We start from the raw sequence: 15,098 nt of genomic DNA on the forward strand, positions 1-15,098 counted from the left end.
TCATAAAAATGAATAGAACCTTAAAATTGTTAGTGTGAAACTTTTAAGTTGTCGGTAAAAAAAATCTATAGGATATGAACAGAGCACAAACAATTACTTGAACAAAAAAATCAATAAAAAGGTCAAGGCTCTAATGTGTATATCAAGCTGATATTTTTAAGATTCTATTTGTCCACACCTATTCTTAGTGTGTAGAAAAATTTTAAGCAATAAACCTCAATTGTTATTTGTGTTTTGGACTAACGAAAATAACCCAATAAATATTGGGTTGAGTATAATAAGAAAAACAGTTTCTTTGTAGAAGAGTGGTAAAATAGGGAAGAAGAATAGATTATCATTAAGCTTAAAACAAACACCTTTCCCTAATAGACTATTGTTTGAATCTTCCTAAGTCTCATTATTGTTGCCTGACCCCATAAAGTCATTCTACGCACTATTTGGGCTTGCGCAACCGTCATTAACTCCTTGAACGCGGTCCCTCTCAACCTATATGATTTTGGTCCAAAGATTCATACATCATAATTACTTTATAGTGGAAAATTCAATTTTCTCAGCATTAAACTAAAGAATACCGTGCTCCTTAATTGAATTTACATTTGAATTTATATGACCCTCCTTCAACCTAAATACATGTCTTCAGCTTTCTCTTATTTTGATCGCATTTAGGGCTTGGCTAAAAGACAATTGCTATACCATCTAATCATCTTACTCCTATCTAATGTTATAAATTATTCTTTTTAATAACTCAAAAAAATAAATTCTTAGAAATTAAAAATGTTCATAAATTAAGCGAGCGATAAACTCAATACATTTTGGGTTAAGCTTAAATTTATATTTTTACTTTAAGCAAGTTCAACTCAACTCATTTTATTGCTTAAAAATAATTATATACTAATATTTACATTTTTATAATTAAATTTAAATAAAAATATTTTGTATTACTTTTGAACAGTAAAATAAATCAACCTAAGCCTTCTTAGCTAAACTGACCTAAGTCTGCTTAGCTAAAGCCTAAAATTATTTTTTAAAACCAAACATTTTCCTAATTCAGCATATGAACAGTGGTCCATATAACTATTTCCTCCAAAAATTTGGATTTCTGTCCAAAACATAATTTTTCTTTTGAAATGAAACCAAATTCATTTCAGCCATTTGATTCATTGTTTTAAACAATAATATTGTTGTATATTGACGTTTTTTCTTTTATTTCAAAATAAAGTATTTATTTTTATATAATAAAAATTTAAGCTAATCAAAAGTAACAATAAAAATCGGTTCAATTCTGTTTGAAAATTTACAAGGGTCAACTCACGAATCAAACATCAAACCAAATAGATTTAATTTATTACTCAAAACGGAATCACACCAAAATCAAATCAAATTCAATAAAAAAAGGAACCAAATACTAAAGCTTGAACTAGATTTTCTCTCAAATCCTAATTTTCTAGAGTTTGCCTGGCCTCATGCTTTCATCAAAACGTTTCGAAACCAGTCATTTCCTGCTTCGATGCACTGATATAATCCGTTATGATAATGGAAACTTGTAAGCAGTATTAAACCCATAATCATTTTTCCCCGTTAATCGTGATCTTTAACTTTTAACAGAAAATGGGTTATCTTCTTTCAAGGGAAATGATTCAGTGTCAAAGCAACATCTTAAATTGTTTCTGACTTTCCATTTTGCTTAAAATACTCGTATCCAACATCCCCATCAAACACATACTTAAGCATGAGTACAGAGATATAATTCTAGAGACCCCTAAAGATACAAAGACAACCAAAAAAAAAAAATGCCCTTCAAAAGGATTAAATATATACTTGCGCCAGACTAACACTCGTACCCAAATTCAAGTAACAAGACAGCATGGGACAATCCAGTTAATCTTGGACAAAAAGCATTTCCACCAAAAAAAGAAAACATCTGTTTAACCTTTTTCAGGCAATATAATGTTACAGGTTACCGAAGGGAATATACCAGAGATGTAGTTTTCACCTGTGGGTCAAGGAGAGCGAGGAATTTGTCCAAAAATAAAGGGGTAAGCTTATAAGCTTTTATCCTTCTCTCTCCTGATTTCTGAGATCTAAACAGAGGGTAGCTTACCTTGAAACCGAGCAGGAACCCGAACTCCAAAGAAAGCAGTGACTTAGTCCTTGTAGGAGCTTTGAGTTCATTTGGACAAAACTCATCTTGAATGGATTTTTATTTATTCTACAAGTGAAATACAAAGGGCAACAGCCATGCCAGATGCTAGTGAGAGTAACTGCACTGCAGTATTTTTCAATGTTGTTTTGCCATTGTTATTCATTTCTGCAAGCACTCCAGCAACAGCAATGTATATAAATCCACCAGCTGTAAACCCCTGCGAGAAAGGGGGAAAAAAGAAACAAAAAACTGTGAACTTCAGACCATAACCATCAAAACTAACTTAACGAACATGACTCCTAGGTTGCTGTATTACCTCAATCAAAGATGACTGTCCAGGATCTTGTCCCCAAAGCAAAGCCTATAAAAAGAAAAAAGTTTGTAACTACTCTGCCTATCACTTGAGGTAATAATTGCACTAGCTGCAGAGAATACAGACCATTGCAGTTCCTGCTAGAGCCACCAGTGCTGAAAGGAAGTTGAAGAACAGGGCTTTGGAAACACTGAACCCAGATCTTACCAGTATACCGAAGTCACCAACCTGCACAGAGGAATAAACCAAGCCATTGACTTGATATATATGAGGATACCCAAAGCAAAAATTCAAACCACACCTTTTAAAAGAAATTTTATATTGTGCTTCCATTTTATCACGTTAGGATAGTTTTCATGGTTCAGTCATGCATTATAAGGGACGGTTTTTGTGTGCCTGTGTGTGGATGCTGAATGATGGGAATGGTTTGGAGGGGTTAGTAAAGAAGGTAATGTGGTTTTCTTGTCAATCAAGACAAACCAAAGAGCCTAACTGTTGTGGATGCTTTTGAGGCCAAACCTGTGTCAGGAAAGGCCATTACTTTCAGGTCTCTAATAAAGGCTTAGGGTTTTGGATTGCATTTTGTTTCAATTGATTTCTTTCCTTAAATTTCTTGATGGCAATTTTATTTGATTTCTAGCTTTTCTAGAATAGGTTTCATATTTATGTAATAAGACTGATCCTTAGTTAAAGCGATGTATAGAATAATAAAAGCTAAGCAAAACTTTTATCAAAAACCCTATAAAGATCCAGGTCTCTCTTTAGGGTGGGTTTGGGGCGGCGGTGCGGTGCTTTTAGCTTACTTTTTGTCTTGGGCTACAGTATCACTACATTATCCAATTTCACCGCCACCGCTGTTTTTACACTAACCGCAGGTAAATGCACCGCCCATCCAAACTCACCCTTAGTCTCTAACGACTCTTAAGGTTTCAGTCTCCCTTTAATGAGTTTGAAATGTCTACCACAATGTCATTCCAAAAATCAAGATGAGGGGCAGACAATTGACTTCAACTTCCCTATCAATCACCCTGTGACACAAAATTGTTCGAGTACTTATAACTACCTGGCGTCAAAGCCGACCACAATGATCAATGACAAACAAGCATTATTTCAAGAACATCAAACACTTACAGATCCTAGCCAGAGGCTAAGTTTATCAACTTAAAAAAATTGCATAAACAACCACCTGCAACAAATGACATCACAAATCCTGGAGCAGATGAAAACACTAATTTTTTACTGTGTGTAAATCAACAATTGGGGACAGTGACACAAGCAGTAGTACAACCTGACTACACCAAGCACCTTTCCCACCAACTGTTAGAGGAGGTGCAACACCACCACCGTGGAGTGAGGTGGTTCTACCAATTGGAGTTGTTCCCAAGTACACAAAATTAGATGTTCCTACTTTTGATGGGTTAGAAAATCCATTGATTTGGCTGCACCGGAGTGAACAGTTCTTCGAAGACCAACACACCAATAAGGTAGATAAGTTTGGCAGCCTTCCACATGCTAGGTGAGGCACAACTTAGATATTATTAGATTAAGCTGGAGGGGCATGTGATGAACCGGTTAGAACTCCACAATAATTGCTCCCTACATTTTGGTCCTCTAGTAGGACGTAACCCCCTTGGGATATTTGGTTAGTTCGAAACAGATAGGAACCACAGAGCTGTATTAATGACTATAACAGGAAAATATTAGCATAGGCTAGTCATACATTCGGGTAGACCAACATGACAGGTAATTCATGGTTGAACTTGATGATTGCATTCAATTGGACCATATGCACAAACTCCCTGACTTAGCCAAGGCTATGAGCCTCGCTAGAGCCTTTGAACAGAAGCAGCAAATGCTAGAGTTCAAGAAAAAACATAGAGGAACTTGGCAAGGCAATGAGGGCAATTTTATTTCTCCTGCAAATATGGCAGTCTTGACATCCCAAATTTCTGAGAGCAGCAATACATTAGGAGGAACTACTGAAGCAAATTCAGTAAATTTATCTACCCCATTTATTAAAAAATCAAGGGCAAAAATGGCAGAAAGAAGGGCAAAAGGCTTACGTTAAAATTGTGATGAACCGTACACAATTAGGTATAAATATAAGAAACTCTTTTGGCTAGAATTAGCTTATTTGAATGAAGTACAACCAGAAATTGAAATTGAGACAGTCTTATTTATATCGTCAAGTTTATTAGACTTCAAGCTTGAGAACAAACTCTTTCTACAGGAGAGGAGGTAATGTTGCGGATGCTCAAGTGGCCGAACCTATGTTAGGAAAAGCCATCTAGTTTTGGTTCTTTAATTAGGGCTTGAGATTTTAGGTTGTGAGTTTATTTCAATTGATTTCTTTCCTAGGTTTCTTTATTGGGATTTTACTTGATTTCTTTCCTTTCTAGAATAGGTTTTCTGTTTATGTACTAAGGCCAGTATGGAATAATAAAACCTAAGCAATTCTTTTATCAAAAACCCTAAAGAAAGCTGGATCTCTCTCTAACGAGTCCTGAGGTTTCAATCCCCTATGAGGAGTCCAAACTGTCAACCACAATAGATCATTCAAGAAATCGAGATAAGGGCAAGGCAGTTGACTTTGGCTTCCCTGTGACATGATTCTGTTTGCGTATTCATAACACTATGATTCTGTTTGCATATTCATAACACTACTTTTCTTTTCTAGAATTCACAGAGCACCATCGAATCAAATCTCACAGTGAACTTGAACTGTGAGAACTAACAGAATAACCTCAATGCCCTTTTTTGTGCCTATGCAGAAGATAGGGCTAGAACCCTAGACCTGCTAGAAGTCTCAACCCTAAGGGGTGGGTTAGTCGGTGGCGCGAAGCCAATTGACCTCCTAGCAGCTTTCTATGGTTGTTTACCATTTAAATAACTCCTGAAAGTTCAATTCATTCCCTAAGCTTCAACATGTAATTATTGGTTCAAAACTGGATGGATTTCTCAAATATCAAATAGACCGTATTCAAATGCGGCTTCTTAATTTAATAGTTGCCACAATTTAGGAAGATTAAAGTCTTGACCTCGGAATGCTAAATGACATCTCGCATTCCCGAGCTAAAGAGGGTAGCCATCAAGGGCGAAGCTAGGAATTTTGATTAGGGGGGAGGGTCAAGATTATAAAATTTGGGGAGCCAAAGCTAATACTTTTGTATTAAAAATGCTTAAATTAAATTATTAATTTTTCAAAAGGACCAAAACCATGATTTTTCCATTTAATCATAAGTTAAAAAGGACTAAATTGAATCTTGTAATTTTAGAGAGGGACTATAAATGCAATTATCTCATTGAGCCAAGGGAGGGCCAAGGCCCCTGCCTGCCCCGCTTTGGCTACACCCCTAGTAGCCATGGAAAAGAATGTATATGGCTAAACCTCAATGCTCAAAAACCATCTTGGCACGTCAATCAATGATGCCATGCCAAAACAAAGCAGAAGATTCAATTATCAGTAGCATTATGCTCGGTAGTAGATAAAAGTTGCCATGGTCCATTGACAGAAAGATAGTCAAGGCATGGAAACCATTCGGATGCAGCACCGCATGAATAATATCATGATTCTAACACGTTTGATTTTCAAACTTTCTTCCCATTTTCCATATTACAAGCATATTACCTAATATCACTGTTATCTTCAAGTCGTAAGGACATCTTTTTTGTTGTCAGGGAGTGAGTTAAGGACATTTTTAGAATGACATATATCATGCTCATCAAATCATAAAAGAACTCAAACCTCTTGGGGAAGCTCGTGTGCAAGCAAAAATAAAGTTCTGGACCAGCCACCAACAGATCCATGAAGCAAAAATGCACTTCCCAAAGCCATCCCATCAGTAAAATTGTGCTGCAATAGTAGAACACCGAAAAGAACTGTTATTCAAGGACAAGAACATTAGGTTTTGCAAACACACAACAGAAAAAAATACTTACAACACCATCAGAGAAGAGATTAAGATAGCCAAACACCAAGTTCGATGGTGAATGAGAAGTTTCCTTTAGTGCCGAGGTTTTAACACTATTTGCAGAGCCATCTGCAAAACCGGTATCTGATTTACCATCATTGGTACCAGCAGAACTCTTTCTCTGTTAGATAAAATATGTTAGATGATGTTGAACATGTATTTATGTATTTCAAACTAATTTACAATGTTGTCATCAGAACTCTTCAAGTGTTCTACATCTCACTGTTGTCACTTTTTTTCAAGTTCAATCTTTTCTTTCAAAAATAAGGTTTAAGGAATTCAGTTTCCAAAATGGGCAGAATATCTTTACAGGTAACAAATGTTATATAGATGATACAAAACATATCTACACCTCATGCGGTGCAACCCAGTTCTGCTCCCAGAATTTGTAATAATGCCATAGCTAGAAAATATGTATACGCAGTCTCAATTGTATGAAATCTGTTAGCACAAAAGACCTCCAGTGTAAAAATTCGAAGACTACCTTACGGATTTCAGGCTGAGTTGCATTATCTGCATTCAAAGAGTTGTCTGGTGTATCACCTACCGGTTGCAAACTGTTTCTGTGAGCAGCATCTTCATCCTTTTTCTTCAAATTTTTATTGCTTTTGTGATGATGGTGGTGATGACCATGGCTCCATCCACTAGCCCCTCCAGAGTTTTCTTCAACATATCTGACCAACTTTTCGACAATAAGAAATAGTACTATCCCCGCTGTGACATACAGAAAGACCATGACACAACCACCCAAAATAAGGTCAAGCAAAATGAAGGGGGGAAAAAGAAGAGAGAGAGATGGTCTTTTATGAAGTCATTTGAAACAAAATACATGCATACCCACAAAGTATTACTGCACCACCTATTCCAAAGCAAATAAACACCACTTCCACTCTCTAAATTACAGATTCCACAGGATATTATGCAACACCAAAGTTCAGAAGATTCCAAATGACAGGTTTTCAAAACAAACTCTAGCTCAGGGGAAAGGCATAATGCAATCTGTCCAACAAATCTAGCTATAAAAAAATTTCTCATCGGGCTTTCAGCCTGTCGCCAAATAATTAGTTGGCACACCCAAGTATATTTGGCTCGATGGTAGGTGCCTGTATACTCTTTGAAGTCGGGTTCAGGTTGCCCCTTCTCCATCAATAGAAAAGGGTTATCTGACTTCAAGAGAAGCCTACATCTCCATGACGTAAAATCCATCAATCATGCAGGGACAAAATCATTTAAGTTCTTCACTTCCATTTATTTATTTTCTTCTTTTTGGGATTTCACTTAGAACTTCTATAATTTCATGTAGACACCCAATCCCATCTATTCCTTAACTGCAAGCACATAGTGCCAAGGTTCTTACACTATACCTGTTAAAACTTCGTATCAAACAATCAAAATTCTCAAAACAAAATGTTGACCTCATTTAGGCTTAGTAGTTACCAAACAGTCTAGTATGAACAAAACCTAGGTTCAAACACAGGCACTTCCCCCAAAATCTTTCTTGATTTACAGGAAAAAAAAGCTTGGGATGGCAGAATGTCAGTGTGCAAATGGTCAACGAAAGAGTATCAACTTCAGGAGAAACAAGCAACTGATAGTGTTTCTCAACTTTTTATTTTTTCTTTTCCCTTCCTTTTATAATAAAGTATGATCCAGATCAAAAGTAATTTCAAATCCACATCTCAAACTAGGCGCCAAAACATGCTAGAACAGTATAGCTCCAGAGATGATTTCTCCTTTGGAATGATTCGATATTTAGTTTTTGTTGTAAACTTTATTGCATTAGCTGCTTAAATTACTCATAGACAAATAACATAATTGTAACCACAATCTCTATCTTCATCCTACCAAACAAGTTACAACCATCTCTTGTAAAATATGTGCATGAGTTTCATACCTCAAAGCAGGCAAGAGGGAGATGCAACCCATAAAGTAAATAATATATTTGGGGGGGAGGGGGATTATGAGAAAAGTAACACTAAGAAACAAGCTTAATTTATCACTATTCAGCTCCAACTCAAATGCAATAGAGATCAGCAAACTTTACAAGAAATAATTCAGGATGTTGCCAAATTGTCAAAAATATATATCTGGAAAACACCCTTCCTGTTAGTATTTCACTCATGCATTTTCTTATGATAAAACATTAAATAATTAAGAGGAAATGATGGATAGCAATTAGCATCCATGGGCCAAGCCAAGCCCCATTCTTTTAGAAGTATTAAAATACAAAATATAAATACTAAAGCTCCACTTGGTTTCTGAAAATATTTTCTATTTTCATTTTCCATTTTCAGAAAACAGTTTTCATTTTCTACTTTTTGAATATTGAAAAACATGTTTAGTAAAGAGAAATAAAAATCATTTTTAATAATGAAAACATGTTTGGTAACTCTTTTCTCTAGCAAAAATAAAATAATTTTTTTTACATTTATATGAATTCGAACTAGGATATTAGATTTAATATTAGAAAAACATTAGAAAAAATAATATTTTGCATTTACATGGGTTTGAACCGAGTCAATTCATCAAAAGTTAAAAACAATTTTATCATTTTCACTTTTACAAAGCATTTTTAGGGAAAACAATGAAAAAAAATTTTTATTGTTTTCTAATTCACATATTTTCAGTTTCATTTTCATTTTTAAAAATTTCAACAACACATGTTTTCTTTAATGTTTTCCATTTTCCAAGAAAACAAAAACGGAAATGGCCTCTATTTCCTAAAACCAAACAAAGACTAAGTTTTTTATGGCCAAGAAAAACAAAGGCTAAGTTTAAAATTTTAAAAATATATTTTAGAATAAAAAAATTAAATAGAAAACAAATTTTTATTAACAAAATAGAGTGTTAAAAACCGTGTCCAAGGTCCAAACCGCAAGCCGAACTATGTAAATAAGAGCATCTCTAGCAAATCAAGCCAATTTCAAGAGACTCATGTCATAGAAGAAGTGATCTACCTAGGAAAATGAAAGGTGATAGAATCAACTTGATCATTCTTGCATGCTTATTTATAAATCAACTAGGTAGAGTAGATAAGGAATGCCTGATAACTCTTCTAACATCAAGGAGCAAAATTCAGCCATTTCTTTCCTCAATTTATTCTTACATTAATTGCTTAAAACAACCAACAAAGTCCATTTCCTAGAGTGTGTGGCAAAGATTTAGGGTGCATTTGGATAGACACCTAGTAATAGGATTTGAGTACAATTGCTTGTAATTACACTCAAATCTAATTATCCTATGGCTTTCCAAACACACTCATACATAATTTAAGTTATTTTTGTATAATAATATTACTTTAATTTTAATACATCTATTTTTAAAATATAATTATATGTTATTTTACTAAACTAGTCTAAATAATTTGAAATTTTATTGATGAGAGATAATTTATCATACATTTTGACCTACTAAATGTTAAACTAAATTACATAGTATTTATTATAAATTATTTATACTAATTTTAACTAAATTACGTTACATTAATTATTTGTACTTGACCAAGGACAAATCGAAGATAACAAGAAGCATACGTTTAGGGGAGCCCAACACATATTAAATGCTAGAGTAATTAGATAAATTTGTATAAAATGTTTTTTTCTTGTTAATTTTATTAGTAGTTATATTGCGAATTATTTTGGACTAACATATTTCATAAAAAGATTGGATTTTAAATTTTGTTACTTATTTAGAGAATGCTTTCTCAAATATTATTGATAATTTAATAATTCTCTTTTTTAGAATTTAAAATTATGTAATTTTGTAATTACAAATACTATGATTTAATTTTGGATTTTGTTACTTTTTAGAGTTTTTTTCATCAAGTATTATTGATAACTTTTATAATAAGTAATATTCTTTTTTGAATTTAAAATTAAGCAGTTATGTAATTACAATTTATATTACAAAACATGACAAAGTAATTACGGTTAATTACACACTCTATCAGCCAAACACATCTAGAAAATTAGAATTCCATGTAATTACAAGAGGGAGTAATAACTGCCCTAGTAATTACACATTCATCTATTTACTCTGTAATGCCCAAACATACCCTTATTAAGGTTCGCAAGCAAAGACAAATGAACACATTGAGCATATCCTAAATATGTAATACTCACTGTCATATCTACTTAAGTCAAACTCCTATTGAAACTAACACTTCTACCAAGCCTCATTTCTTTTCAACGTAGCAACTAACTTTCAACGGAATTCCTTCTACATTATACACGTCTAACTGCTTGAGAAAACATAGAACATTTAGATCATCTATCTATGATATGCACTCAAAATTTTAATTAGCGATATTGAACAAGAAATTTCTTACATCACAGCAGATATAAAAAAATGATATAACCAGCCTAACAACAAGTTCCCCCATCTTCATATGTATACACACACAAACACACTTTCCTAATATTTTGCTACTTACCAAGAACAGACAAGCCCACAGAAAGATCCCTTAAAGAGTGTGCATGCGTATTATCATGCCCAGTATGAGTATGATGTGCATGATCCCCGTGGTCATCATGTGAGTGGGAGTGTGCACCGCCTGCAAATGGTTTATTAGTAAGTGACTTGTCTACTAGCACAATTCAACCAACAAACCACAGTACAAACTGCACTTACAAAAATTTAGTCAACTTGTTTGGCAACAGAATTTTATATTTGACCATTCTTTTTAATAAGATTAATAAAATCGACAAGGAGATAAAGAAAGAAAAGAAAGCCTAAAAATGATGCTTTCATTAACCATCTCTCTATAATTTCACAAATTCCATAGGATCACATCATGATTCTCATGAAAAGAAGAATTTTGATGCATCACTAATATGACTACACACCTTGGAAGCCCCAAACTAAAGCTGAAGAAACTTAGGTCCATACATCTACTTAGGCTACCCAGGAGTTACAGCTCCAGTAGTAGTTGCAGTTTTAGGCTTTTTTGTTAGGTTGGGGAAATAAAGTAACTTGCAGTTGCATGAACAAACCAAAGTCATGGTCCATTGGGAACATGTTTTGAGTGAAGTCATATTAAGGAGCCTTCAATCTTTGATTATTTTACATTTTCCCCCATTTCCCGAATCCAAAATGCAAAAATCCCTTTGTCAGCAACTATCTAACATCATTACAAGCTCTAAAGCATGCATGATGTATATGGTTCCAGAAGGCAAGCAGTAGCCTGCAAGTTCAAATAGCAGCCCTGTAATGGAACACCCAAGACCACCTAATGGCTTGCGAATGGAATTAAATTCTGTGGCCTCCCTTGTCAAGACATACTCAACCACGTATAAAATGTAAATGCAAAATAAACATCTTACTGATTGCTAGGAAATTGAAACACATGGATTATATTGATCCTAGAACTAGAACTAAAATTCCTGCATTAAAACCTCAAATATACCACAAAAGTCATGGCTTATTACTAAGTTGAACAATCATAAGTTTATACATGATAAAAATTATACCAAAAGAATGCGGCAACTGGTGCAGAAAAGCATCTCCCAACATAGCTCCTGCCTGTAATATCCAGGTACAACAAAACGTAGAAAACTAGTTGAGAGAGAGTGCTTTGAATAATAAACTCTAAATACTGCTCAAACCCAAAACTAAGCAATAGTTCGATCAAGTACTCAACAGATGCTATCTTGACAATATTTACTTATAAATTCACATGTCAAATGAAAGGTTTAAAGAATCTAACCCCAAATAAAGCCAATGAATCAACAACTGCCTTGGAAGGTTTTCCTTGTACTGCAATAACATTATCAAATTTTGAGCTCCATTATCAAGGATAACATCTTAACACGGAATAAAAAAGCAATAATCAATTCAGCAGAAAATAAAGCTGATGTGAAGACCAAATATGTAAATAGTTATGCTTCAAGAATTAACTTACTAAATATCACGGGTAAAATAATCAGGCAAACAAGAGAAGCCAAGCTTACTAAGAGCGAACAGCCCAGTGCGCGTAACCAAAGGCCTGTCAAAAACAAAACAGTCCAAAGAATGCTCAAACCTCATATCAGAACTGCATCAATTATATGAACTTGAGACATGTTGATCAGAACATAATAAATGGATATAGCAGCATCCAGAGGAGTGCAGGAATTCCAACACAACAAGCAATCAGAGTGGAAAAAACAAAATCCAAGAGCATCATACCAATATCAGCATTAAACTCAATGGTTGGTAACCAAAGATTTTCTGATTTAACACCTTCGAGACCATTTTAGGAGTAGAATTCAACTAAGTCTACCAATTCAGTAAACGAATGAAGTTTCTGAAATCCATAATAGATATTTATGCAAATTCTTCTCCAATTAATTTAGCCAGAACGCCAAAATGAAAGGATAAGTGTAGGGAGCAAGAGCCAATTTACCTAACACACTTAAGCTCACATGATGCAAAGATATGTTCCACTATAATGTAGCATTAGATTATCACAACACATGGCCCACTTTAAGAGAATTAGACCTTCACAGTAAGAGCTAAAGCAAGGGGGAATTCCGCTCAACATTTGCTGGAAAACAGTTCAGACACTTTGCCTCAGGGACAAATGGCTAAATGATCAGTGTTAGAAGCTTATATTATGTGTGATTAAACCCAAAATGTCAAGCAGGTTCAAGCACTATAAGGAGGCAGGCCTTACCCATCCAACCAGCAGCCATATGGTGGATGCTTAAACACAAAACCCATAGCAACTAATTGATACAACATTAAACCAGCTACAGACTAGACTTTCACTATTGACTTTCTGGCTAAAAGTCACACTAGCTGAATAAAATGCAATAGGCCAGTAAGATCCGTTTTAGAAGGGGCAACTCTGCCCATCTCAAGTAAAATTTCACTCTTAAATTTTGATTAAAACTGATAACCTAATCTCATAAATCTCAACTTTTTAGGCAATCACATTCAGTCACACCAAACCTTCAATGACTACATAAAGTGTCCGTCCTACTTCCAAAATATATCTAGATAAGCGGATACACATGGCTTGTTATATCAGTAGGTAATTATAATCAAGGCTGATTTTAAGTCGATAAAATGAACAACTCAGATTTGAAAGAAAGGCTTTTCCCTCAGAACTAATGTCAAACTCCAGAAAGCTTCACCTTTTCCACTGAAACTCAACTTAAAAAGACATCAATATATTGCAAAATAGACTTAAAACATAAATTTCATCTAAATTACCTAAACTGGAGAGGTCTTGATGATGATGATCGTGATCGTGATCGTGATCGTGATCGTCTAGATAGGGCCCAAATCCGTACAATTTCATATCTTCCTCCTCAGCCAACTCCTCCGGCAACATCATCTTCTTCTTCTCCTCCTCCTCCACATGGCGGTGGTGATGATGGTGGTCATGCCCATGTCCATGATCACAATGATGATGATGCCCATGGTCACCATGCGCCGGCGACATACCGAGCTCACTCCCGAAACACAGATCCAAACTCACCAAAACCAAAACCACCATAAAAAAGATCGGTGTTTTCTCGAACACCATTTTCTTTCCTTCCAAATAAAACAAAAAAGAAAAATCCCCTTTTTATTGGATTTTAGTGAAATTGAAAGCAAATGAAAAAGAGTTTTGATGCGGAAGCGAAAGAGAAAAATTGAAAACAGCAAGAAAGGGGGGGGGGGGGGGACCCAAACTAAGAACGGCGTTTGCAAGTGCCTTCAATGGTTATGAAACAAACAATGACTAAAAAAACCAGGATTACGGCTACTATGATGCCGAAGGTAACCACATCCATTTTCGTGTATTGAATATTTTAATTAAATTTCCGACTGGCAAAATTAAAATGAAATTAATTTGAAGAGGGTAATTGATAAATAAAAATCTTCCTTATTTTCCTTTTACAACTTTCATTCATTCTCCTGTGCAATTATTATTAGTACGACATATTAATATTATAATTATAAACGGTAAATAGGTTTCCTTATTTGAGTCATGAATATTGAAATTTGCCTCATTGATCCAGTACCAAATTAATTTTTAGGGATTTTATTTTCATCCCTTAAAAAGAAATTTTAATTAAGGATTAGTATTTTGTTTTTACTTTTTATTTTAAAATAATCTTAAAACTTATCATGTCTATTTTTTAATGTTTATTTTATTAATATTATGTGCTATGATAAATGGGCTAAATTTGAGAAAAAAGTTGATTTAAAAAAAAGGAATTTTAGCTACATATTTAGGTTCGGGTATTTGTTTATATAATCTTACTAAAGAGGACGTCATTTTCATTGTTACTGTTCCGGCTATTAAAATTAGGTCTGCCTGTCTAACACCGGATCTTGGTACCAACCCATAACGATCAAAGTCAAAGCGTGAGCCTATTAATGAAGCAAATTCAATAAAGCAAATTCAATAAAGCAACAACTAGTACCATAAAGAAGCGGCCATAAACTGGAGAGTCTTGACCAATTTAAAAGATCATTTAATGTAATTGAAATAACTAAATTTAAGGTTGTTCGATCAAGTAAGGGAAATTTGATGGAATTCATACTCAATGTTATTATTATTTTGACTTTTTTCTTTCTGAGATATTTTGGAAAATAGATTGATTTTAGAGAGAAAAAATGAAAACACCTCTAGTAAGACGTATTTTCTGCTGATGTGGCTAAAAGTGTGTCCTCCTGCCATGTCAGCTGAAAACATGCC

General features: G+C 34.4%; 1 protein-coding gene across 1 annotated transcript; it reads right to left on the reverse strand.

Annotated features, from left to right (window-relative positions):
- Nucleotides 1-1,636: 1,636 nt before the first annotated feature.
- On the reverse strand, nt 1,637-14,331 carry LOC108460506 (IAA-alanine resistance protein 1). Its single transcript, XM_017760020.2, has 11 exons — nt 13,622-14,331; nt 12,327-12,410; nt 12,132-12,181; nt 11,896-11,947; nt 10,860-10,979; nt 6,912-7,141; nt 6,396-6,548; nt 6,202-6,309; nt 2,583-2,684; nt 2,460-2,504; nt 1,637-2,360 (listed from the first exon to the last, which is right to left on the reverse strand). The coding sequence occupies exons 1-11, from the start codon at nt 13,935-13,937 to the stop codon at nt 2,205-2,207; spliced, it is 1,416 nt and encodes a 471-aa protein (XP_017615509.1). The 5' UTR covers nt 13,938-14,331; the 3' UTR covers nt 1,637-2,204.
- Between the last annotated feature and the right edge of the window lie 767 nt (nt 14,332-15,098).

This window comes from Gossypium arboreum, chromosome 12, assembly GCF_025698485.1.
Source record: "Gossypium arboreum isolate Shixiya-1 chromosome 12, ASM2569848v2, whole genome shotgun sequence".
Lineage (NCBI taxonomy): Eukaryota > Viridiplantae > Streptophyta > Magnoliopsida > Malvales > Malvaceae > Gossypium > Gossypium arboreum.